The sequence below is a fragment of the Molossus molossus genome, unplaced genomic scaffold (assembly GCF_014108415.1).
Source record: "Molossus molossus isolate mMolMol1 unplaced genomic scaffold, mMolMol1.p scaffold_m16_p_12, whole genome shotgun sequence".
Classification (NCBI taxonomy): domain Eukaryota; kingdom Metazoa; phylum Chordata; class Mammalia; order Chiroptera; family Molossidae; genus Molossus; species Molossus molossus.
In genome coordinates, this window is record NW_023425347.1 from 96,772,296 (window position 1) to 96,799,859 (window position 27,564).

The 27,564-nt window shown below is 42.8% G+C and overlaps 1 protein-coding gene across 3 annotated transcripts in view; it reads right to left on the minus strand.

Moving 5' to 3' along the window:
- Window positions 1-27,564, minus strand: part of VPS13D (vacuolar protein sorting 13 homolog D) — a 238,863-nt gene that overhangs the window by 146,556 nt on the left and 64,743 nt on the right. For 2 of the 3 annotated variants that reach the window (XM_036256564.1, XM_036256565.1), the window contains exons 28-39: window positions 25,832-26,003; window positions 25,532-25,644; window positions 23,804-24,016; window positions 19,979-20,244; window positions 18,375-18,508; window positions 15,914-16,069; window positions 14,287-14,497; window positions 13,721-13,795; window positions 11,382-11,588; window positions 10,106-10,195; window positions 7,563-7,703; window positions 5,447-5,569 (exon numbers count right to left, since the gene is read on the minus strand). In XM_036256564.1, coding sequence (XP_036112457.1) covers window positions 5,447-5,569; window positions 7,563-7,703; window positions 10,106-10,195; window positions 11,382-11,588; window positions 13,721-13,795; window positions 14,287-14,497; window positions 15,914-16,069; window positions 18,375-18,508; window positions 19,979-20,244; window positions 23,804-24,016; window positions 25,532-25,644; window positions 25,832-26,003 — 1,901 coding nt within the window. Of the gene's footprint in view, window positions 1-3,057; window positions 3,133-5,446; window positions 5,570-7,562; window positions 7,704-10,105; window positions 10,196-11,381; window positions 11,589-13,720; window positions 13,796-14,286; window positions 14,498-15,913; window positions 16,070-18,374; window positions 18,509-19,978; window positions 20,245-23,803; window positions 24,017-25,531; window positions 25,645-25,831; window positions 26,004-27,564 lie in introns of all 3 variants that reach the window. The other variant, XM_036256563.1, reaches the window with a different exon arrangement.

Consider the following 27,564-nt stretch of genomic DNA (forward strand, 5'->3'; position numbering starts at 1 on the left):
TCACACCTACTTGACTAAACTTTGTCCAAAACACTTGTACTTGAACAGAGCCTCCCTTTATGTAAAGTTACACTTCAGTTGTATTATTCACATTATAATGAAATAAAAACATTCTTTCCTATGCTCTTACACTAACAGCTGGGAGTGTTTTCTCCGTGGAATATCAGAAACATACTATCCCAAAGCTTTTTAAATGAACTTGGTAGCTCATCCTTCGCCACAGACACCGCTACCATCCGCTGAAAGGCAGGTGCTACAGACTACGAAAGGAGCATAAAATACGGTTTCTTTCCACAAATAGCTTCTAGTCAGGAAACTAGAAAGAAACACTGAACAATTCAACACTATAAGTAACCAATTCTAGAAAGAGTTGACCTGACCATAAACACTATAAAAAGGTCAGAGAAGTGGGAGACCACGTGGCCAGAAACAGCCGACGAAAGCTGTCCAGGCTGCCTCGGACCCGCTGCCTGCACCCTGCCCATGCTGGTGGCCTGGCACGGAGCAGAGGCGGCCGAGGGACAGGCACTGGCCCCTCCGACCAAGGGCCTGTCTCCTCTGTGGGCCACACAAAGAAAGGAGGAGGGGCAGCAGGAACCACGGGGGCAGCGGCAACCGAGCGCTGCTGCCTCCTGGCTGCCGTGCCCACGCCACACGCACACTGGCAACAAGAGGGGCACAGCCCAGTCTCACTATGTGTCCCAAAGCACAGAGATCGCCTGAGCAAGACTGGGACCCAAACAGTCTGCAGCTATGGAGAAAATGACATCTCGGGGTGACTGCGATTGCTGACTGAGGACACCACAGCAAAATCAGTCATCTTCCAGGCCCTCGTTTCCTGCCAGCAAGACCAGAAGGTAGACTGCCCAGACGGCCTCGCCCCTCTGCACGCGGCACGGCACAGGTGCGGCTCACCGCCCTTAAAAGGGACGCGCTTTCCGTATTTCCTTTTATCCTCCAGCGCTTTCCGAAGCTAGGACTAGCAATACTGCAGACCCAGCCATTTCAAGGTGAAGGCAAATTCTACTTTGGTGGCAACAATGGCTCAGGGACATCTAAGAAATGTTGGCATGGGAAATAAATGAGTAGTCTCCAGCGTGTCCCCATAATCCCGTGGTTAGTCTTTAGCAACACCCCCAAATACTTCTAAAGATACTCTTTGCCGAGAACATACCCATTTCTCCTCCCAATGGCCTTAGTTCCCAAGGTTTGCTTTAAAAAAAAATAATGTTCATCAAGTAGAAAATTACAGAGTAGCTGTGAGGCTGCTGACAAGAGCAGAGGGGGAGTAAAAACTTTAAGAGCTGTCTGCGGGGTAAACAGTACTTATCGTGCACCTTGAAAGGCGGCCGCCCGGGAGCGGGCGAGAGCAGCTTTATTGCGGAGATAAAGGCCCCGGAGGAAAAGACGCCAGCTGTGCTTTCATGCCCCACTGCGAGCCAGACGCGAGTTTCCATTTGCAAATTAGATTTAAAAGGAACAGGTGGCAAATGGCTTTGATCACACTGTAATACGGAATAAAGTGCTAGGAATCCATATAAAGATATTCACCAGTATATTACTTTGGAATTAAATAGCCTGGGAAGGCACACTGCTGAGGTCCCCAAGCCTCTTGTTTTGATTACACATACCAGCGGAGACCGGCAACCGACTTCTCCGATAACAAAAATACATGGAGTGCTCACAAGTCCAAACCCAGCACCAGGGGACGAATCTGACATCTCCTGCACCAGGGTCCAAATCAGCTACGGATTTGCCTTTGGCACAGCACCAGCAAACAAAATTCCCAAGTCCATCGAAGAGAACGGTGTTCCCTGGTGGCCTCAGAAATCTGCCTCCAGCCACCAGACCTAATTTCTTCACGGGCTCAGAGAACCTGAAGCTCCTCCCGTCCAGCGTCGGCTCTGAATGGCTCCAGCTGAGGAAATGTCTACCCCTTTGGACCTGTTTCAGAGCCATTTGGCCATTATAAACAGTGTAGGTTTTCATGCTGCATAAGCAGCTCGGCCTGTCAGAAAGGACTCGCTTTGTAAATCATCAGAAATAGATTAACATCCCAGGCCTGCTACTAGCTAGTCATGTGAACGCAGGCCAACTACTCAGTCTCTCTGAGGCTCTGTGTCCTCATCAGCTAAATAGGAATAACACTATGCTTAGCCTGAAAGATTCATTAACAGACACAGAAAAGCTTATGATATAAATCCATGAATAAACGAAGATTCGATCATGGACTTTCTTAGTGAACCATCCTCTACACATCCACCTCAGTAAAACCTTCCAGAAGAAAGCCATAGTACTAGCCTGTAGAGTAATATCCCTGTTCTGAACTCCTGGAAGAAGAAACTCAAATGGCCTTTTTTTAACAGAAGACACCATGACCCAGGCAGGACCTGCTGTTAGCCAAGTACACACACAGATCATTCCAACTACACACACTCCTTCAAACAAATGAAGACATGCACATCCTGGGGAGTTCAATTCCTGGATGTTTGTGGTGTTTCCTATCACATCTACTGACAGGTCAAATTCTCCAGGAACCGTAAATGGTCAGAGACAGAAGTAAAGGACATTTGCTTTTCTATCTCCTAGGCACCTCGAGTCATAGCTAAAGAAGTTGAGGTTCGTGTCTAAGGGAAATATTCTCTTAGCTCGAGTCCTGATCATTAGAGTTCGTGTTCCACAGAGCCCCTTGTGTTTCCTGTTCAATGTGCACTGTGTGTGCTATGAACAGACGGGCAGCAGTGCTTGGTGGAGGCTGGATTTCTTCTACTGACTTGTGAGAGACCAGCTAACTACCCTGGGTATTTCTGCATCACACACTGCGGAGTTGATACCATTCCCACTGAGGGTTAAGGCAGATGCGAGACACAGCATACACATCGGTACATCACTTCCTTCTGACGGAAGGTGTCTCTCTGTTCAGTAGTTGGAAATCTCTTTCCTGCTACTAAACCAAAGTATTCAAAACTTGGTATGCTCCCATTCACAGAAAATGGATGTACAAGGCAGTTCTTAAAACAGGAAAATAAAGCAAGCCCTCGCTTGGCTATACTGTACCTCTAGCATAGATCTGGTGCTCTAGGTTAGTCAGACTGGCTGTACTCCTAGTTCTAAGGTAGACAAGGGGGAGGCCTGGTAGACAGGAGAGACAAAGTTAGAGCAGAAGAATAAACACAGTGAATAAGAAGACTCACCTCCAAAGCATAAGCACAGACAGAGTACATCACAAAAACAGCAAGCAGCATGCAGTTACAGGCTCAGAACCTCAGTGCTGCCTGGGAAGGAGCTAAGGTGCTTGACCAGGTAAGCAGGGCAGTTTTATGCTGGCTTTCATCAGGGAGGCACTGTCGAGGAAGCAAGCTCCTGCTTTTCTCAATTGGGGAAAGAAAGGTATTCAACATTCTTTTGAACAGAATGACAAGCCTTTTGAGGATGTTTAATTAAAAGCACGCATGTTCTTAAATGTCACAGAAAAGTCACCAACACCAATCAGCACAGACTGCAGGGGGAGGTGCTCCGTTCCAGTGGGAGAAGCCGCAGCAGCAGAGTGTGAATCCCTCAGGGCTCTCAGAGCTCAAGGGAGAGGAAGAGTCTATGTTTCAGTGTCAACCGTCTTTACTACGGCATCATCTTGAAGTATCATGTATATTATAAATTAAACACAGACGTGTTTAGAATATTTATACTTTACATTTCCATACAATGTCCTTGGAATATAAAACTAGTCAGTTGAATGAGGTGCCAGGCCATCCTGGGTTGCCTGCAGAATCTCAGGTAAACAAAGCCAACATTTATATCAAAAATTAGGCTATTTTCTTTCCCCTGTTTAAGAAACAGTGAGAAATCAGCAGCTCCCTTAGGCTGATTTTCAATTCAGAATCTCTGTTCCAAGGGCTCCCATTGAAGTCGCCCTGAATAAAATGTACACATTTGGGGGAAATAGGACTAAATATTCATGAGTTAGACCTGAAAGTCTGTGGTCAGTTCAACAAGGTTCCAACCGACAGACTTTCAGAACAAATACCCAACAATTATTTTAGTGGGTCTAAAAACAGAATACAATCCCCTTTGATTTACTGCCACCCAGAAAAAAGAGGTTTGGAAATTTAGGTATATTCAGTTATGTCTAATTAAAAAGAAATATTACACCTTTATAAGCCTAAGTGACCATAAAAATCTATAAGTAAGTAAAATCCGGCTTTAATTTAGCAGAGGTATTGAACACAGATAAGGCAGTTTATTAGCTTCCAAGAATGAGAACTTTTTCTTTCCTTTTATAAGGACAGGGGAGAAGAGAGACAAAAGCAGACCCTTTGTTGGAATTCTGAAGATGAGGCCTTCCTGGTGTTTGCACTGACCTTGATTTAAGATCCGCCCTGTACAAATGTTTTCAGAAACACACACTCCCTAAGACACATGACTAATATATTAGAGTCTTCGGGGTAGAATTCTATGTTACAGTCTCTTGACACACAAATTGGGAGGTTAGAGGAGGAGCCAGCATTGCTGCTGAGGTATCTGAAGAGCCCCGACTCCTAAGCAATGACCTTGAGACTCAGAAGCAACAGCCTGGGAATGCAGAGAGCAAGCATAGCTGTCTTTTCTTGGTCCCTCCTTCCAGAAGTACAAGGCAGATAGAAAGTCCATTTATACACCCCGAGGAGAGATGAACCATTTCAAATACTTCATACACTACGAAAATCCATCTTCCCGTGACACGTTTGCAGACCAGATGGAATATTTAAGTATTCATGAGCTATGTGAAGTCCAGCCAAGACTCCCAAAGAAACCACACTGAAAGAGCTGGGGCTGAGTTTAATTTGAATGACAATGGCTTGTGGAACAACTAAGAACCACGTAGTTGGCCATCATAATCTCCCCAGCTCTAGAAAACCAGAGCTCCAGGGTGAAGCATTAAATAAGGAAAGAAAACATCATTAACAGAGAAGAAACTGACTTCTTTCTTCCAGCAGCTGAGTGTTTAATTCTTTTATACTTTATGAATGATACAGGGCCCTACCCCAATAATTTTTTCCGCATGGGATATCCTGCCCTCCCTCTCTTCAAGAATATATCCAATCTCTAGATTTAGAAAACAGAAACGATGTTTTTAAAAATCCAATCAACAGGAATGTTTGGCCGAGTGACACAAACCAAGCAATGGCTGACCCCGATGCACGTCCGGGTGCGCCAGGCCATGTGCCACGTTACCAGAATTTAGGGACTGTGATTGCAGATCCTTTCTCTCCCACAAAGGTAAAACTGGAGCTCATATTAAAAGTTGAGTATTCTGCGCCAGAAAAATGCCTCTCACAAAGACTAAAACAGAACTATATAGAAGATTGTCAGAATTTCCTGTTGGTTTTTCCATAGAAAATGAGTTTGGATTTCTCAATGACCCATGGCTCTGTATTTAGCTAGACATTTGTAAAGAGGAAAATCTTACTTTGTCCAAAGCATGGGGGATCCACTGAAGAGCCCATCCAGTCTTCGGATGTGGTGGAGTCTATTTCCTTGTCCTGTTTACAGTAATCTGCCATCCACGACTCTTTGGTACTTAGGTACTGATCTAGAAAAAATTCCCCAAAGGCGTTAAGAACAGAAGTAGAAAATATTGAAGGTTCAAGTCAGGTCATTTCAATTCAGCAAAACAAGCTTTTATTGAAGGTCTCACTACATGCTGGGCAAGATGCTAGATTCTGAACCAGGCTGTCCCCTGGAGAACCTCACACTCTACTGGAAGAGATTAACAGTAACAAAACAACTATTAATTACCCCCAAACAATACCACAATGTGAGAGGAGCTAAACCAAAGACAAAACTGAATTCTACAGAAGCAGCACCGGGGAAGATTCCTTCTGCTTCGGCAGAAGTGGAGGAGTGCGCCTGGGAATCTTGGTGGCGGAGACCTTCGTTCCGAGCCTTCAAGGAGTAGAGATTAGTTTACCAACAGGATCAGGGGTGCAGGGACATTCCAGGCAAAGACTTCAAGACATGAAAGTGCATGGCACATTCAGGGAACATTAAATACTTTGCTATGACTTTGGCACAACAACTGGGGTAAGGACAGAGAAGTCTACAAAAGAGAATGACTTCGCGTGTGTACAATGTGGAATAGCATGCTAAGTGACAGGGCTTAGAGACAAAAAAGACCATTTCGGGCTGCTAGACAACCACCTTGTTCAAGAGGCTGAAATCCAGCTGACAAGCCTCCAGCCTGGTTTTACTCTCCTGAGAGAAGAAGGACAATGGGGAGAGCAGGTTAACAAAGTGACTACGATGTACCACACCCAGATAGAGAGCTTCTATACTAACTAAGGTACTATACTTCTTGGAACAAGAAGCATTGGTTTCTGGTTTTCAGATCCAATGTTTGGCTATGTAGATGAGATTTATTTAAACACTAAGAGGTTACAGCAATGCTTCTGGGTTTCAGCACAGTATTAGGAATAAAAAAAAAAAATGAACATTTTAAATAAACAGTTTTACTACTGACAGGAATGTCTTTTGGAAGCTATTTTTAAATAGATAGATGCTCATCAGAAATACCAGTGAACTCTTTGGTTTGAAGTAAGCTCTTGTTTATTGTAGCTTTCCAAAAACAACCCAAACTTTAGCTAAACCTCCAAATGAACAGATTATATAAGAAATAACAGTAGAATCAAAATAATATAGTATAGGAAGATAATGAGACTAATTTACTATTACATAGGTAATACTAAAATCCAGGCAAATGAATGGATGAAATCTGATCATATAAAACAATGGCTGTAAAATTTGGGGATCAATACACTTACGGTCTTATTTCACTATACATTCTCTCCATCTTACGGACATAGAATAAGCCAGTGGATATTCTGAGAGCTTAAATCCAACACACACACTAAAGAAAAGTTCACAGATTTGCAACAGTATGTGTTATCTATCACTCAGATCATTACAGTATCACAAACAATCAGATCATTAAATGAATAGTTCCAACGGTGAGCGTGAGTTGTACGGTAAATCATGTATAAGTCTTACATGATATAAATACAAGCAGAGTGATTCTGACTCACTACATTGAATCCAAGAATGTACATTTCCACGTTGTCAAAGAAACTTTCAGAACATACACCATTTGCTTGGCAACCCTTTAACAAAATGACATGACACTTGATGGGAAACAGTACAGGCAACTTTCCCTGCTATATAAAGACAAGATCAAAATTATACCTTTTAAGAATTATTCGGTGAACTGCCTGAGACAAGTGAATCTAAAGCCACTTCTAAAGCCCAGTGACCAAGCATGATGGGGAGGAAGTTCCTCGTGGACCTTTGTGTTTCCCAAGCAGTCTAGGTTCCTGCTGGATCCCTGATAGCATTAATCTGCGATGCCAATTCTGGAGCACTGGGCTGAGGAGAATCATGAGGCTGGGTTAGGGTTTTTCAGGAAAGCAGCCATGCTGCATAAGTGATGTCTCATATGGGCCCAAGTATGGCGAAACCAGGATTAATAGTCCTCCAGACAAGGGACTTACGTACAGAAATGTACCAATCTTCGAAAGACAACTTCCACTCACCAATTAGTACTGAAGTGATATTGATGTCCAAACGGGTCTTGGCCTTGGCTTCCAGCTTCAGTCGAGGAGGATGGAGACGACTAGCTGCCTGTTGTTGCCAGGATACAGTGCATGGCCAGGGCTCAATAAATGGCTCCCAGCCTAAAAGAACACAGGAAATAAGACATCTGTTCAGCAGATATCAAGAGTTTATAGGGGAATACTGTTCACAAATGCTCAGCAAGGACCAAACTATAGCTTAATAGCTTTCTATTTCCAATTTGACTTCACAATGAAAGCACCATCTTTAGCTACAGGTCACCCTACAGATGTCTGTGCTATCAAGAAGATAAAAGTAGAAAAGCATGTCTGTGCCCCACCATGTTCTTCCAGGGATGGGAGGAGATGTGCCCCCTCCCCTTAAAAGAGCAGGCAGAACCTGTTTTTGATCCTCTCAAGATGAAAAAGGAGTCCCAGACTCAGGATGGAAATGTAGTATCAGTGACTGAAGTAACTATTAAATTTGATTCTCCTGCTTATATTATGAATCCAGTGGTTAAATAAATAGGTACACTTGGAAATTCATTACGTTTTTTTCAAATTTTTTAACTTAAAATGTCATATGTACAAAAGGCATATAAACAACATGTGTATAGTTTAAAGAATAAAATTACTGCAAAACTCATGTACCCACTATTCAGCTTTAAGAACTAGTAAATGACAAGTGCCTTTGATGCCCAAGCGCCACTCCCCATCTCAGTCCTCCTTCCCACCAACCCTCTCCCACCCAACTCCCAACCACCATGAGCTTGAATTCTAATCAGGTTTTACCACACATGTATGCATTTCTTATGAACATATTGATTCGTTTGTCTTACTGGGGATCTTTACATAAATAGAATTCAACTGCATGTATTCTCTTTTGGTTAATTAGTTTATTTTTTTATTACAAGTGGCCCTCGTTTTTCTCCCACTGGCCCCCTCCTCCCCACTCTGCCTCACCTCTCCATTGCATGTATTCTTTCACAAGTTTCTATTATTACGCTCAACAACATATCTGAGATTCACTCATATTGATCCAAGTAGCTGTGATACATTTGTTTCCACCACTGAATGTTATCCATTTAGGACTGTGCCATAACCTATCCATTCCAGTGCTGAGAGACAGGGGTGGATCCCGGTTGTATTGCTATGAGGAGGAACATGACTATAAGCGGATTTGCGCACATTTCCTAGAACACACAGGCAAGAGGTTCTCCGAGTACAGACCTAGAAGCAGGATAATCCTGGGTTGTTGAGGATGCTTCCACTCAACTTGACTAGGTCATGTCATATGATTTTCCAAAGCACCTGTACCAAATTAAAATTCTAATAGTGGGAAATAAGAGTTCTGTGGCTCAGACCAACACCAGTATCGAGTAGTGTCATATTAAATTTTTGCCAGTCTGTTGGGTGAGAAAAATGGTATCTCACTGTGATACTTTTCAAGAACAGTTCATTTTTAAGTGTTCTAAATATACCGAATCAGCCACAGATGGGCTGATCCACTATGTAAGTCCAATCCGCTATGAAGCATAAAGCAGGTACATTAGCACTTAGTGACTGGTAGTCATACAGCTTTAAAAGTAAGCAATATTTGCTCTGAGAAAATAACGAATTCTCAGGAAACTATCTACCCTATGCCCTATAAGAGTTTCTTTCAAGTAGCAAGACTTGGGCCATTATTCTAAAGCGAACCATTTTGAACAATTAGGAAATAAGACTGTTGTTACCTCTGAGTGGATCCAGAACCTAAAGGGAGAATGCTAAGCGGCGAGTGGAATGACATGTGCTCTAGAACAATCAGCAGCAGCACAGCACACCGAGGGCTAATTTTCCTCTGACATCAAAGGGAACACCCCTCATCTCAGCTTGGACTGCACAGCACTACTTGTTTACTTCGTCCACAGCTACTAACAGCTCTCAGGTGCTCAAGAACTTCACAGACCAACCTGGTCAGCCCTGATGGCTCCTGAATGTCCATCTGTACAGGCCCTCCCCTTGGTCTTTCCAGTGGAAGGAAAGAAACCTGAAGGTGCCTTGCAGTATATGCAGGTTTTCTGTCTCAGGAAGAAGGGCCTGCTCTGATTAACTGTGTTTTACTTTAGGGAGTAGATATGGCAGATTATACATGATCACTGACTCAGGACTCTTCTAATAAAACAAACAAATCCAGTAGGGAGTGAGGAGGCTTAAAATTTAAAATGATTGTGGCCATAAATCCCCCTTGAAATTTAGCTACTATCAGGTCCAGCCAAATGATCCTTCACTATTGAGCAATTTCATGCACTAGAATAAGCCAAACTTCAGGATCAAAAGAATTAACTATCAAAATGTCTTTTTAAATAATTCAGTTGAATTAGAAAAAGGAAAAATCTCTACCGTTTGTGCGTATGCAGTCACTGTTTTTCATCTTTCCCTGCCTGGTCCACCCCTCCCCCTCATGTAAAATGTATGTAGAAATGGGCCCAGGCAAATGTTTGTGTTATTTTTAAAATCCCACAATAATATATGCTTAAACTGACCTGACAGAGCCCGGTTATAATAATCTCCAGAAAGGGTGAAGTGGGCGTAGCCTTCAGGGCTAGTTCTTACATGCTGAAGAAAATTCAGACCTGCAATGAAAGCAAATCTCAGCAGAGCTGGGGCTGGAACGACCAAAATCTTCTTTTGCAGACAAAGCACAATAAAAAGATGTTAGTTGCAGCTAACGCTGCTGATCTCACAAGAAAGCACAGACATGTGATACTTGGCTCACCGCGGATGTCTTTGCAAGATTTCTGACTCTTTCAATATCGCATTAAACTAGTATTTCTCTTAATTGCTGAGTTTGGGGCACCCCTTTAAATGTTGTGACTGAAGCAAACGCCTCCTTTGTCTCCCCCAGTCCCAGCCACAGCACCCGGGTGAATCTAAAGCCCTTGGGAACATAAAAAACATATTTCTACCTGAGAGTCTTAAAAGAAGTATAGTGATAAGAGTAGTCACGTCCTCATGAATATTGGCTCCCATTGTTATGATTACCATAGGAAAATAAGAAATGAAGGTGCTCTGCAGAAAAGAGACGCACAGAAAGAGTCGCAGTCCCAGGTGCCAATTTTAATCACACGGGCCTCGTGGTGCCCAGAAGCCCAGGAAGAGGACAACCTCTGCAATGTGGGAAAGGTCGAATTAAATCCCCAGAACAATTCTCTCTGAAGGGACCAGAGGCTAGCAAGATCGAGACAACGGAAAATTAAAAGTAAACCCAGCAGAGAGATGCTCCCTCTCTCCTCGGCAGCCCCGGCGGCATGGCTGACAGCCGAGACCTGGGCAAAGCACGTCTGCCCGAGTCCCCCTTCAGATGACGCTTCACCTCTCCCTGCCCTGAGGAGGGGACACTGAGGCAAGCGTGCCAGTAAGACTGTTTTTTATTTTCAAGGATCCATAGAGCAGAAGCATTCTTTTCTGAGCTTATATTTTAAGTTTCTTTACTAACGCTACAATCACTACAATAATCACTACAATAAAAGGATAAACAAGATGGAGAGATCAGGAATTATTTAGCTAGAGCTGTTAATATAACAGAAATTTTGCCAATGACAGTTTCAATTATTCCCCAGCTACAGGCTGAAGGCCACATATGGCAAATAAGTACACATTTCTTTAAAATACAAATAATGAAGAACATATGTAAAACCATTATCTAAATATTCATCCATACTGCTAAGTAGAGGAGCACATGAATCACACAAAAAGGCTCCAAATGATTCAGCAATCACGGAACCTTCGAGATGAGTCTGGAAACCGGGGAAGACTCACGGGAAAAGGTGAGCTCGGCAAGAGGCACGTCGCGGTCCATGCAGTCATCGATGAAACAGATGCACACACTCTCGGCTTTAATCTCCACGCCCGAGATCAACTGGTCTGTCACTGTCCCCTGGCTCTCTCGGCTGTTAGAGGCCAGGGAAAGAGACTTCAGCGGTTCAGCATTCTTAAACAACCAACTCGCTGCCTTTTTCAATTGGCCTTCAAAGAAATTAAAAGGTGATCAGTTCAACCAGTTCCCACAGCTACTCAAGCAACTCACTGAGGAAAAAGAGAAAGTGTATAGGGACCTACTGGACAACCCAAGAGAACCTTGATCCAGATGTATTCTTAGCCATAACAAAGAAAAACTGCATAATAATAATAGGCATTCTGCTTTTAAGCAAATAACAAGGCCCTCTTTGTTGCACATCTTCCGCTCAATTTACTACACCTTTTATGTTCTGGCTCAAAACGCCTCCAAAAAGCCATCTTTCCTCTACTATGACATCTGTTGATGGAGAGGAGGGAACAGAAAAAGAACCCAAGTGGGTACCACTTGGTCCTTAAGTGATGTATCTTCACTGTGCAGTTTTTCATATTCTGATTTGCAGCGTTGTAACTGTTCTCAAAGGTCTTACTTTGCACAGACTTTGTCTTCTCAATCAATCACAAATTCCTTGAGAACAGACGGCAATGAGAATTGCATGTGTGTAATATACAACTGTTAAATAACAGCTCCCTGAACACAAGCAGATTGCTATAGCTAAAAAAGGAAGGAAGGAGGGAGGGGAAAGGAAGGGGACAGAAGGGGGGGAGGGGGAGAGAAGGGAAGACCAGCGCACCAAACAGTGGGAAGTGGTTAAGGGCATACAAAGGCTCTATAAACATTAGTTGCTATTATCACCTTTATTATTAATGGAACTAAACCTTGGTTACTAGAGAAATAAAAAATAAAAATCCAAAAGACTGAGAAATTTTTTAAAATATGTTTGAATTGTTAAAGAGTTAAAAAATAGGAAATGCAAACATTAAGGAGTATACAATGAATTAAACCAAAAAGCAATGCGAGAAAAACCATACCAAGGAAAACAAGATAACTAAGTATGCCTTCATTTTTTCAGAAAGGAAAAGATGGTGATTTATGCAAACAACTATGTGGTGAGACTAGCATTCTCACATATAATCAGTAGAGTTTAACCTGGTACAGTCTTTCTAGATCTGTCAATTCAAGCAAAGAGCCAAAAAACATAAACAAAAACGTATACACCCTTTGATCTGGTATTTACAATATTAAGTCTCTCTATCAAGGAGATACTTAAAAGATGTAGACAAAAGTTCATACCAAAGAATCTTTATTACGGATAATGAATAATATCGAAAGAATGAAAAGCAACTGAAAATAGTTAGTAAATTAATAGTACACCGTTCGGTCAAGGTAAAAAAATCAATATTTACAAATAATTTCAATGACATAAGAAGATGCTGTTGATACTAAGTATATCAAAGTTATAATTATTTGATAAAACTGTATTGTAAAAAAGGCTATAAAACTGTATTTGCAATACAATCTATCAATCAAAAAATACTACAAATAAATGTGTATGAATGTATGCATATATAGAGAAATGGAAAGAGAGAGCGTACACACAAGAATAAAAAATGGGATAAAATACAGCTTTGTTGTCTCTCTCTTTTTTCAGAGAAGGGACACGGATGGAGGAAGGAAGGTAGTGTGAAGCCATAGAAAGAACACAGGCAGACCTGCCTTTAAACCCATCTCAGCCTCTCATTAATAGATGACCTTAGACAAGTTTACTTAGCCAGTTTCCTCATCGCAAGTGGAGATAATAATGCCTACCTCCAAGGGCTTTGAGGATTCAACAAGAAAACATGGTCAGGCACATAGGAGCTTACTAAATGGCCACGACTGTCAGCATCACCACCATCAACACCAGCAGGTGACAAGGGCTAACATCTACAGAGCACTTGCTGTGTGCCAGGCACTTTTCTTAAGTGCTTTACATGTACCGACTTATTTACATATAGCAAACTTCCAAAGCAAGTCCTCTTATCTCATTTTACAGATAAAGACTCCCTAGTACAGAGAGATTAAGTAACTTGCCCACGTCACTAATAAGTAGCCAGTAAGTGACCGAGTAAGGATCTGAGCCAGGCAGTCAGTTCCAGAGCCCATATTCTGATCCATCATCAAATACTGGCCCACAGAAGACCATGGAGGGTCTCCAAGATACACTCCAGCCCCCTCAAGTCACTCTGTGGGACCAGGGGAGGAAATAGAAAGAAACATATTATCAAGATAAAGAAGAGATATGGAAACGCATTCAAATTACCTTGACACACCAAGAGAGCCTTGCGACAATCGTCCATGCTGAATCCCAGCTCCTGCAGTCTAGCCAGCTGTAACTCTGGAAAAAGGGGTATATGCTTTTTATTGATAACTTTGTCAATTAATCCAGACTATTTTAAGAAAAGAGAAAAAGTTTCAGAAACTGGTGTCTAAAACATTTCATTTATCAGAGCAAAAACAGGCTCCTAACTGAAGATTTTTATCAAGTGTATCCTGAAAATTTTAGGAGTCTTTTTCCATATACTGATTGTGTTTTTAAAAGCTTAAAACCAAAACTTAGTATTATTATCTACATAACTTTAGAGGAAAACTCAAAAGTTTAAAACCGAACCTTAGCATTATCTGGAAAACGAAATACAGCATAGGCTAGAGCAGTTGGTTTGGGGTGTTCAAATTCAAAAAACTAGAGAAGCATATTTAGGCTCACAATTATACTGAATGGCATACAATTACACTCTAAACAATTAGATTGTGCAAAAGAAAACCTTAAAAGTTAAAAAGAAGGAAGTTATAAGGAAGACTAAGTGGGTTTTATAGTTAAACACCTACCTAAGACAGGATCCAAGGTATGTCTTGTCCCTTCTCTGATTTCCTCTCCAACTCGAGACGCACCGGGAAGGCAGCTGCTAAGGGAACTGGCCTCCGCGGCCACTGAGCCGGGCACCGCAGTGTTAGCTTGCTCAGGGATGGACTTTGCAATGGCAAGAAACAGCTGAACATCATTATAGGAGAGTCTGATATCCAGGGCTTGTAACTGAATCTATCAACATGTAAAAGGTGGCCGTTTTTAAAGTTGCATTTGGCTTTGCATCTGTAACTCTTACAGGTACCATTCCTAATTCAGGTTTCAGAAGTCCAACAGGCACTACACTAGCTTTCTCACTTTGGATACAGAAAAGATCGCGACATTAAGCGCCAATGGCCAATGGCCATGAGGTAAGGTGCCTTAGCTATGAGGTCAAATGTTCATAAAACTACACCAAATAAAAAACACTAAGTTAGGAACCGTACTAGAATTAACGTTTCAGTAGGATGACTTTCATACGCGTATATTCACCATTAAAGCAGAGGATCAAAGAATGGCTGCCGGGGAGGTAAGATCTCCTATTAGCAATGTTCTGTTAATCCATTTTGTTTTGATCTATATATATATATATTTTTAATTTATTTTTTATCCTTACTGAGGACATTTTTTCTGTTTTTGTTCAGATAGAGTGGGGGGGGGGGGGAGAGGTACATCAATGTGAAAGGGACACATCAAGTAGCTGCCTCCCAGGGCCGAGGACAAACTGCAACCGAGGTACGTGCCCTTAGCGGGAACCGAACCCGGGTCTCTGTGGACCGCAGGCCGACGCTCTAACCGCTGAGCCAAACCGGCCAGGGCTGATCTATTTTTTTTAAATCTGAAACAAAATGACTAAATAGCATAAGTATCTCCTTTACTCAAATGATCCAAGTTCCACACAGATACTTCCTAACACCGGTCTTCCTCGGAGACTGGTAACATATGCCACTGGTGAAAGCCGTACACACACTAACACCAGCCCATTTTAAAAATGGGGTGACTGTTCAACTGTCTGGGTATGGTGCTTTATTTATTTACTTGTTTTTAATTTTTTTAAAGGCTGGACATCAGAATTGCTTTTCTCTCTCTTTCAGGCTCCTTTGGTTCAAATGGAGTGATTAATCATTCCTCTTCTACCAAAGAAATAAAACGCCCAATTCCTAAGCCTTCCTCACCAGGCCTCACCCTCCCTTGCTTCACCACACCTCCTCCTCAGTTCCCTCCCTCCCTCCTTGTTCTAGCGAGACCTTGCTCTGTCTCAGGTGTGCTGGGCCATTTCCACCCCGCCTTCAAGCCTTCCTGACGTGAAATGTTCTCCTCCTCTGTCTATCCTACCCCTCCATCCACACTCACCTGACCTGGAGTTTCACCCACAATTAACAGTCCTACCTGCGATGAGTTCTGCTTTCTATAAACCTTTAAAGACCTTCAAGATTATACCAATTAAAAGGTCTTTTACCCTCCACAAGACAGTAAGATCTTAGGACAGAGATGATGTCATTATTATTTTGTATTTGCTAAAGGACCTCAGTGCTGTCGGGCCCAGCAGAGCGCACAGGGAGTCCAAGCTCAGGTGAGCATGCGTCCATGTGTCACACAGACTTTCGTTACCTCCAGGATTGGTGGGAAATCGGCGCTGTTGAACGCATCCATCAATCCTGAACTATTCTGATAAGAAGAATTCCCCACCAGCTCCACTTGAATTTGTACTGGATCAACAATCGAAAGAGCTGTATCATGCTCATTCCCTAGTCGGCAGGAAAACACCTAAAGAAGGAAAAGCGATGCGGTAAGAATTAATGTCTGATTTAGAAAGAATCCAACCATCAGCAGAAAAAGAGACTATCTCAGAAGCAACTAGCCCTATAGTATCTCAACACTGAGCACAACTGCTGAAACGCTGTGAAGAGTGAGGCTGGTACTTCCCTCACTGCCAAGAGCACGTACAGTGCTGCGTGTGATGGGCAGTTCAGCGGCTTAAAACTCTCACTCCCTTTGATCCAACAACCCTACTTCTTTCTAGGAGCTAGCCTAAGGAAATAATGCAAAATACAGAAAAATTCACTGAACCGCCCGGCGGGTGAGGCTCAATGGTTGAGCGTCGACCCCTGCACCAACAGGTTGCCGGTTCGATTCCCGGTCAGGGCACATGCCCAGGTTGTGGGCCCGATCCCCAGTGGGGGCATGCAGGAGGCGGCCAATTGATGTTCTCTCTCACTGATGTTTCCATCTCTCCCCCCTCTCCCTTCCTCTCTCTCTAAAATAAATAAAGAAAAAACAATTAAAAAGAAAAACTCACTGAACCATTATTTAATAGTTAATAAAAACAATTAAGAGTAACCAAGGTTTTATCACACAATATGTATATCTACTCAATGGAATATTTTGCAGCCATTTGAAAGTGACAGTTACAAGGACCATATGAAATATAAGAAGATAGTCACAAGACAGGTTATATGAAAAAGCAGCCCCATAAATAATTATTACACCTTGACTTTAAGGAAAGAAACATATCAAAATGTCAACAGAGATTATTTATGGAAAGATAGGTGTTTTTTTTCCCTGCCTTCCCCCAATTTTATATACTATAGTTGTTAGTTCCATAGTTGAAAATAACTAATTACTGAACCTGGGTAATTGCTACATAGGGTTCATTATATTTTCCTGTTTCCTTTGTACATGTTTGAAATGTTCTATTTAAAAGTTTTAAAATAAATATATTTTACTTATGGGGAGACAGAAGAGGAGGGAGGGAGGACTCGTATTCTAAGACCGAATCACTGTGCATGCTCAAGAAGAGTCCGGAAGGAGAAAGCATTCATTTTGGTCTCCCCTGCTCCTTTCCCAGTCTTTTTTTTTTTTTTTTTTGACTTTTTCTAGTGCTACTAAAAAACATGTTTGACACCAAGGTCCTTTGCTATATTTAAAATTGCCTCATTTTGCTTGCTCTCAAGGTTTGCCCGCCATGATGCACACGGAGGTCTTACAATTCAGGTTCCACCGTGCTGCCTCAAGAACGAGACTGGAAGGGTTTCCAGGAAGCGCATACATTTTGCCATGGCGTTTTTCTGAGACTCTGGAGCAGGAGAGGCTCATTTTCCTTTTTTCTTCAGGGGCTTCTGCTACACAAAACCCAACTGTACCTAACAGCTCATTAATCAATCAGCAAGAGTCTCCATTCAAAGCTGGTATTGTGGTGTCTGGGAGAGCAGATGAATTGCAATTTCATGATCAGCTCACATCACACCAGCATGTAAATCCTTCCTCAAACCGAGGTTTCTTGACATGAGAGAAACAAGTGGTCAAGAAGTAAAATCTCTACAGGTTTTAATCAGCTATATCTGACCAGGAAAAAAAAGTGGGGGGGACCATATGCGGTTGACAGTGAAAATAAGTCCTGCTCATTCAACTTCTGAACAATGTCACTGGAAAGAACAGGGCACAAAAAGTTCAGTCGTAAAAGGAAAGGAAATGGTGAGTAACCCTGACCAAATATTGTACTGTAGCAAGAGGAATGTTAGTTGCGATCGGGAATGAAGAACATTCGATGGAGATAATAATCTGCCTCATTTCCCCTTCTCTCTCCACAGCCCCTGGCTTCCAAAGAGGCAAAGCAGTTCTGCTCTAGCATTGCACAGGATGACTCCAGGCCAGAGGCCACCAGAGCACATGGCCTCCTTCAGGGGATTCAAGCAGCACGAGTCGCCCCTCCAGGTCATGCATGACTCTACAGAATTGCCTTTCACAGGTCAGAAATTCCTGAAAGGATGATACATAAAATCCTTATACCTTTGATGGCCATGTCCATGACCACAAAGCCCTCAGTCTTCTCGGAGACAAGCCATCACTGTGGGACAGGGGATGCAGGGGAAATCGGGGCCACATCCCCACCTTCACACATTTGCCAAGGACTAGAGCCTGACAGGGTCACGGACACTGAGAGAGTCTCCTTGACGTTGTTGAGGAAGGGAGGGTGTACAAGAAAGAGGTAAAGTCCCTGCACACATATACAGCCTGACACTGGAGGACTCAATTCACACATTAGAATAAGCTGGTAGATTTGAGGTCTTACCTCGATTCCAAACAAACTTCCTGAAAAGGGGCGATCGACAAATCGGGGCTTATAGGTGAGTACCGTGGTGCCTTTGAGAATAATGGCGTTGGTATCGAAGCAGGACACATCTTCCACGACCACAAACTCGGTACCTGGAAAGGACAGCATCGTTAACCAAGCCCAAGGTGGGAAGCTGGAAAGCAATGGCTGACGAAAACTCGGCAGCATATGTCCACCAGGGGGGACGTTAACCAGTAAGACTTGTCCTCCAGGTTGTTGACATTCTCCTTCACCGTCATCCTGAACAAATCCTCTGTGTCTGGCCAGGCACAGCTGAGCCAACAGAGCCCCGCACAGACAGAAAAGGCTGGAGGGCCGTTTCTCTCTTTAAAATATAGTTTTAATCTAGGTCTTCTGGAAGGGCTAACAGATATTCAGAAACTCAGAGAACCATCCCTCCTCCAACCGATGACCTGCTTTAAAATCCCAGGAAGTAGATTCAGATACAGATGCTGCTCAGGCAGTATTAAACACTACATCATCTACGTAGCTGTTGAAGTTGTTTCAAAGAATGAATATCAGTCCAATGTAGAGAGTTTTTAAATTAGTACCTGCAATTTCCTCCTCATTTGTATGCGGCTAATTTACTTAGCTTTATATATTGTGTGTTTTCATCAAAAGACATGTATAGTTTGATCTTTCAAAACTAAATCCATTTAAGCCAGGCCAGTGTGGTTCAGTGGTTGAGTGCTGACCCACATGCATCAAGAGATCACTGGTGCCCTGGCTGGTTTGGCTCAGCAGTTGGAGCATCGGCCTGTGGACCAGAGAGTCCCAGTTTGGTACTAGGAGCACGTACCAAAAAAAATTTAAAAAAAGATCACCAGTTCGACTCCCAGTCAGGGCACATAACCAGGTTGTGGGCCTGATCCCCAGTGGGGGGCATGCAGGAGGCGGTCAATCAATGTTCTCTCTCGTCTGTTTCTCTCTCTCTCTTCCTCTCTCTCTCTAATATCAATTTAAGAAAAACAAATTAAAAAAAAAAACCTAAGTCCATTTAAAATGCTAGCTGCTTCCAACCCACTGAGTTGTTCACAGGGAATATAACAAATAACAATAAATACACAAATACATACAGATATACTAGCGTAGTTCACTAGTTAACAACAACAACAAAAAAACATGATAAATCTGTTCGTAAAGGAAAATATTTTTTGCCAAGAAAAATCAATCCTCTCTTATTTACCTTCTAAAATGAGATTTTCACATACCAAATTTGGTCCAACTCAGTAAGGCACATCTGTTGGGGCCTTAAAGATCAAATAGAAAATTGAAGCCAGATTTAACACTGTGGGGGAAGGACCACTGCCCAGGTAGTACTCAAGCTGGGAATGTGCACGAGGCGGACAGAGGAGAGGGACGAGAGACCCTGCAGCCTTCACTGCGGGCCAGGTAGTTCACACCGAAACACAGAGGTCAGGAAGTGCTTGTTGGTCTATGAAAGATTCAAGTATGTAAGTGCTCATGTCAAAATTAAAAGGCAATAGAAAATTATCCTGCAAGACACATATTGAACCTAACATTCAAACTAAGATCAGTAACTTACACCTATGAAAACTCACCTGTTACATTCACCTTGACCTCCAAGTGCCTTTCAGTGGACACAGGAAGGGAAGCCCGCCTGGTAACCACTCCACTCTTCACAGTTTTGGGAGCTGCAGCAGATTCACTGCTAGAGTTACGGTGGCGAGAAGGGGTAACACTAGTTTGTTTCTTAATGTCACTGGGGGTGTGGAGAAAATCATGGACTAACAGCAGCCAGTCAAATATGAGAAACACACGGAGATTATTGAGAACCACTGTAAAACAGGAGGAATCCTTCGTAGATCTACAAGAAAGAAGACCAAAAATATAAAATAGGAAAAAAGAAAGATGATATTTCATTAACCCACAAATGTATTACTCAGTTTTAGCATATAGTATTCCAGCAGTTTCTACACTGACAGCTGTATTAATAAACTCTGATCACTGGTATAACAAAACATGCAATATGTTTTCAAAACTTAATCGACTTTTTAAGCAAGTAACATGCTATGCCTGACCAGTGTGGCTCAGTGGATTGAGTGACCTCCCACGGACTGAGAGGTCCCAGTTCAATTCCTGGTCAGGGCACATGTCCGGGTTGCGGGCTCAATCCCTAGTAGGGTGCATGCAGGAGGCAGCCGAATGATGTATCTCTCTCACATCCATGTCTCTGTCTAAATTTTTAAAAAAGAAGAAGTAACATGCTATAAAAAAGCAATCTAGTGTCCAGTGGTTCTCAACAAGGGTGACTTTGTCCCCCCAGAAGACATCTGACAACACCTGGAGGTATTTGTGGTTGACACAACTGGAGGGGATACTACTGGCATCTGGTGAGTAGGGGCCAGGGATGCTGCTAAACATCCCATGATGCATGGAACAGAGCCCACAATAAGAAATTACCTGACCTAAAAATGTCAATAGCGTTGAGGTTGAGAAATCATGGAACAAAAAAAAGAAAAGGCACAGGCTTAAATCCTGTCCTGTCACTTAACAAGCTGTGTCATCTTGGGTAAGCCGCCTACCTTCTCTGAGCCTGCTTTCTCAGTTACAAATGGGAGCTCTTCACACTGTAAGCGGTCGAGCCCCAGGCACAGACAGATGTCTGATCAGCATCAGTCCCTCCCCTAGGCTATTTCACGGAGATCCATGGTGCGCTCTTTGCTCCATGTCTAGAACCACTTCTTTACAAACACAATGCACACACTAGCGCTAGATGGTTCCTCGGCTGGAACTGACCTGAGAGCCAGACCGTTCGGCCTGAGAAGGAGGACAAATAAGATGACATTTACTGTGGGTATAACCCCAAGCACCCTAGAAGTGGAATTGGGGGTGGGGGGAAGAGAACGTTTATTTTGTAGTCCATTACCCCAAATTCTGTATTTGAGGTGAAAAGTCAAGGAGGACTCTCAGGCCGGGCCTGGCACTCTGAGTACACAGTAGGCAGACGGGCAGCAGAAGAATGGGCTAGGGGCACCTCTGCAGGGTTTTCTGGGTTGAACTTTGTTCTATGAGCCCAAAGTGACTCTGTCGCTCTAGCTAGGACATGTACCTTGTTCTCTGCCCTCAGAGGGCTCCTATTCGGTAAAAACGGATTCAGAGATATCTGAAAGGCTGGCTTCCCTAGTCTCTTATTTCTCCTAAACCTGGCTCACTGCCTCTAGAAAAAGGGCACAATGATGTATGTCTCCTTCATACAGACACAGCATTTTTCACGGAAACACTTCACCCTTTTGTAATGGAAAAAAATGTTGCCCTCAGTAAATTTTCCACCCCATTTTGAACACACATTGCCAGAGCTATGCACTAACTGGAAAGTCAAAGTGTGTCTGATCCCTTTTCTGGAAAATATTTCAAGCCTTTAAACACTGTGAAGTGATTTATATTTGACACACAAAATCCCAACAAAAGAGCAATTCTTCTTGAGACACAGAAAGCGTTCAAAAGTTCCAATCAGGAGAACATGTTAACCCCTCGCGAACAATGGTACTTCTGTTAGCAAGAGCCATGGTAAGACTTTATTATTTGACTCCAAGAAAGTATATACCTTGAGTATATAAATAGAACAATATTTCAAGGCTGTTCATATATCAAAAATATGACATGCTGAAAAACTAGATGACAGTTTAGGAAGCCAGATCAATAACAACAGAGAAAACCCAAAAAGAAATTGTTTCTGAGATGAATCAAATGTATGCAAGCTTCCTGTTCACACAAACATCATCTTCAAAGGCCTTGCAAAGCACAGCCACTCTATCATCTGACTACCATCAGCCCAATCGCCAGAAATGGGGTGGGCCTCAAGACAATTAGAAAAGACATGGGCTTTGAAATCAGAGGCTCAACCCTAGCCCGTGTGGCTCAGGTGGTTGAGCATCAGCCAGTGCACCAAAAGGTCCCAGTTCGATTCCTGGTCAGGGCGCATGCCCAGGTTGTGGGCTTGATCCCCAGTAGGGGGCGTGCAGGAGGCAGACGATCAATGTTTCTCTCTCTCTCTCCCTCTGCCCTTCCTTCTCTCTAAAATTAATAAAAACCTATTTTTTTAAATAATGAAATCAGAAGCCCAGGTTTGAGTTCTGACTACTTCACTTACTAGCCGTGTGACCTCAGAAGAGTTACTTAACCCCCTCCAAGCTTCTATTTCTGCATCTGTCGAATGGGGAAGAAGTCACCCACTTTGCAGACTTGTGAGAATTAAATTAAAGATAGGTAAAGTGCCTGGCTCATGATAGGGCTCAATAAGAACCAACTGGCACTCCTAGTACTGGGCTCTTACAAAGTTCACACAAGTTTAAATGTCTACTTTGTTAGACTTCCTAAGGCCTATGGGGAGACCATGGCCTTTCCTTAAAGAAACATCTCAACCCCGAGGAATTCATGGAGCAGCACACTGAAATGTCAGGCATCTTTAAACATACAAATACAAGAATAATCAGGATGATTTTTTTTTCTTTTTTATGCCTAACCAAGAAACTTCCACTTCCTCCCGCCTTTCCCTCACTGGCCTGTTTACAACACGGCTAAGGACATCATGCGCTCACAGAGTGAAGCTGATATTGCTTCCGAAGTCTCCTTCTGGGTTTGTGTGAAGAGATTTCTTTAGCTCAGACCCAATTTGTCAGTTTTCAGGCCAACGCTCACTTGTTCATAAAATCTTACCGTAGTAGATCATAAAATAACACAAGCTACCTTAGGAATAATGATGGCTTCTACCATCTGGGCCAAGCAGTATGCCCGGCAGGTGCAGTTGTTCTTTTCTCATTTATAGAAGAGAAAATATAGCTCAAGAAGAGTAAAAACTCGTCCTAGGGACACTTAGCTAGAAAGTGGTAAATGGAGGTTTTGAGCCCAGATTTGTATTCCAGAACATTCACACTGTCCACAGACAAAACCACCTCCCATAATACCAAAAAACATAATGTAGTTCAAAGAGGCTAATGCTCTTTTTAATGAAGAGTCAGCAGGACTTGCCTAGATAAATCGGTAATGCAAGTCAAAACCACCTTCCCTTCTGTTATTTCTATAGACAAGTCTTTCTTTTTCCTTAAACAAGCATAGTTTCTTCCTTCCCCAAGCTGCTTTACATATTAAAACAGTCTACAGCTTACAGGCAGGTTGATTACAAGAATCTGGCTTAACTCTAAACTACTTTATTTTTCAATACAACAGAGACACCTTTTGGCCAATAAATGAAGCTGCAAGGTTGCAGGAATACTAAGTCAACACACGTTGCACTGCACTGATGTGCCATTACATATTTATCTTTTCAGTGATTCCTTGGTCCTTTGATGCTCTAAAGCCAACATGGCGTTGGCCACAAAAGGAAGTATCTCAATAAAGGCAGAGCCAAGGTCTGCGTGTACTACCTGAGATGCAGCTCAATCTGAATGGATCCTTGGGTTGTGCTGCTGTTCTTAGAAGGCTGAAATATACAGCTGAAGACGTTTGTCATGCCGGGACTGGCCTTCTGCCCAGCATAGCGGGTGTCAAAAGCCATCATGGAATGGGAAACCAAGTTAATGGACTTGGTTTGGTTGGAAAAGCTCTCAAAGAGCAGCTTACATTTCTTAAAGTCAAATCTGAAAGAAAGAAATCAGACAAGATGTTAAAATCTTTCCTTTTACAAAATTATGTATGTTCAAGATAAAAGAACATATAAATATACCGAAGTTGTATGATGGAGAATAATTTTCATTCTGAGATCTTTCACTGATTTTAACAGACCCCTTAAAATGGACTTAGCATTGCCGTGTCCTATATCTTACTTCCATTTCCAAAGGGATGATCTTTGTCCACAGGAATTTCACAAGGGTTAACAATACCACATATGTACTATATTCTTGGTTCATTAGCATTTTCATTTCTCATCTCTTAAGTCCAAGAAGGTTGTATATTGGGTGGGGCACAAGAAGGTTTACAGTTATAATACCCTCCATTACAGAGAAATAATGCAACTCACCCAGCAAAGAGATGCATTTGGGACTGACCTTTTTTAATAACAGAGAAAGCTGCAGTGAACAACTTATAATTACTCAGTACCGTCATGACCATCTGCACAGATATTGGGAAAAACTAAGGGCATAGACAGTTACCAAAAAAAAAATTGCAACTAACAAGACAATCAGTGTGGAACCCCAGCTGAGTTAGATGCAGACCAGGATGGATTTTCAAGGGAAAGACAAAGTAGAATACAGTGCTTCCATGGGAAAATTACTAGCCTGAAGTCCTATTTTCAAACATCGAACCACTTTTCCAGCCATATAATCTTCCACTAGTCAAAAACTCTATCTGGAAAACAGAAGTAATATCTGTACAACATTCCGTGGCTGTCAAGAGAGCTAAATGAAGGGTGATCAAGTGTGAAAATGTAATGCACCCTTAAAGGTTCCATACTGTTAATCACAAATCCCTGGTCTCCACTGACCAAGCAAATGATATAAATAAGTAAATCGTTAGGTAAACACATGCCTTTTCCGAATGTTCTCAAGTTGCTGCTACTCAGCTTCAGGGCTTCCAAATGAAAACATGGGCCAGTATTGCCAAAGCTTCCAATTTTTCAAAAGAACCTGAAATCCCAACTTTTCATGTGAAAACTCCCAAATGTTGGCCAGCAAGAGTCACCACTGCTGCCCACCAAACCGTCTGGGTCTCCCCTCTGCAGACTCACAGGAAGACTACACCCCGACCCATCCGTCCAAGTGTGGGACCACGTTCTACCCACGAGGTTTGCCAGAGCATTAACTGCCCGTCAAGACCCTCCCGAGCTCGTTTTTCTCGCTGGCACATCTAGAATCTGTCTGCTCCGTCAGCTGCCATGACTGGAATGAGCAGAGCAGCCCGAGACCCATACAGCACGAGGGGAAAACAGGTCCCTGTTCTGAGTCACTGGTATTTCAGAGCGCCTGGCACACAGCACGGCCGAAGTGATCCTGACCTGCATGGCAACAAACTGACCCTTTTGAAGGGCACTCTGCAGACCAAACTCAGCTGTGAACCACCACTCCGGAACCTCTGCTCTCGGCGACAGCAGATTCTTTGTATGAATGTCGCTGTGAGGTTACTGTTATTCTGAAACAACATCATCAGAGCCATACCTCGCCAGAGACCCAGCGCCGTCCTTGCCTTTCGGGTCTTTCAGCTCCAGACTCACGTTGACCATGTCAATGAGGAAACACATGCACGTGTACACCTCTCCGCTCAGGACAGTCTGGAGAAAGAAAATGCTGATCAAGTCACAGTGGATGGTGCCGATCTAAAAGTGGGGGTAATATGGCAAGAAATCTCATTTGCTTATGGTTCCATCTTCTTCCCCCAGGGGATGTGAGGAATACATGCACAGGGTGACCATCAGCTGCGACAGTGACAGGTACAGAAGAAGATAAGGTCTCACTCACATGAATTCTCGGGTCTTGTAAATCATAAGGCCGCATAAATTCCTCTATGGGCTCTCCAAGGTTGTTCTCTAATAAACCACGGATCAGCTTGTATTTGTACAGATCCAGGGAGCAGTGGACAGAGGAGAGATTGCCATGGATAGATATGTCTGGCACGGAATGACTTATCTCTCTATGAAAAAAGAAGTTCACTTTCACAAACAAATCACTAGCTTAACGTTGACATAGCTCACACCCAAATAGAAAAGCCAAGCAAATATAAGAGCTACATAATCAAACCGTTCATTTCTAACTTACAATGACAAAAGTTCCATGTGGCTCCAAAGGAAGCAAGTTAGTACGACTGAGGGTCACGCTTCAACGGCAAAAAGCCCCTTTTCTTCCAAAATACACATTTACGAACTCCCCAAATTTAATATGAGTTAACTAAAGGAATATACTAATAAGGAAAAAAAACCTCTTGAGACTCAGAAATATTTTAAGCATTATAGCTGGAAAAGCAATAAAGAAGAGATGATAGGCTCTTTATTTAACTCTTCAGATTCAGTGATAACTGAAGAAGAAATCAGTGTTTTACATGGAGCCCAGATGGGATGTTCGGGTAAAACGCACGTCAGTGACTCGTCTCAGCTGAGACGGGCGGGGGTAGAGTGGAAGAGGCCCGGGTTGAGAAGTAATACATCTCATCCCCACGCTGAGGACCTTCTTCTCTGCCCTCCTAGGGCTGAAGTGGGCCTTAGAGGCCCGGCAGACACTACGCTCCGAGCATATACAATAGAGGGTTAGGATTTCAAGCGGAAGAGGAATATAAAAAATGACTTTGTCTATAGAGGAAAAGCTACATGCAATACAGTGAACAAGGCCCAGCGATGCAATCAACAAGGACAAGCTGGAAGGATTACCGAATGCCCTCCTGATTCCTGTTTGTGTGGAGTGAGAAGCTGATAGGATACCTTGTGTTCAGTTATCACCTTCTATCTGGGCTAACAGAGTATAATTATTTGCACATAAACACTGATGAAAGTGGGTAAAGTTTAGATAAGGAGAGTAGCAAAGCATATTTTTTTTTTGGAAGCATTACTTGAAAAGAAAACAAAGTGTTCAATTTCTAAATAATGAAGCTCCTCTTAAGTCTGCTAAGCCAGTAAAACCAAATATAGCCCATGCCAACCATAACTGAACGCCAGCCAGGGAGCGCTTGAATAACAAGTAAGAATGAAATGCAAAAATCCCAGGGAGAGCAGCTAAACTCTATCATTAATCCAGACAGAAATGAAAAAGTGACATAAAAGGACTTGCCCAAACCCAAGGACTGCAAAGGGAGTGGCCAAAGAGGGATTCAACTCACACTCTACACAAGCAATGAGTCTGCTGTTCGAAGAGCTACATTACTTTACAGCCACTCTGCATCTTTCCCTAGAGCTGAGACGCCAATGTTGCTGCTTCTCCGAAACCGATGTCTCATACTGAAAGCCACCTCGCACTGTACCAGCAGCTTCTTGGTCAGGCACGGGGCCGCGGGGCACCAACCTCCCAAGGGGGACCTTGTTAATACACACTTGAGGCTCGGCCCTGAGAGTCAGCTTCTGATGGACTCAGGTGGGCTTTGGGAATATAGATTTTCAAGACCTTTCCATCCAGGTATGGGACTAATGACAACTAAAACGATGTTCTAAACTACAGAAAGAAGCACCCTGTGTTTTGAGGCCAATTAAACGGTACATTAGAGTCAG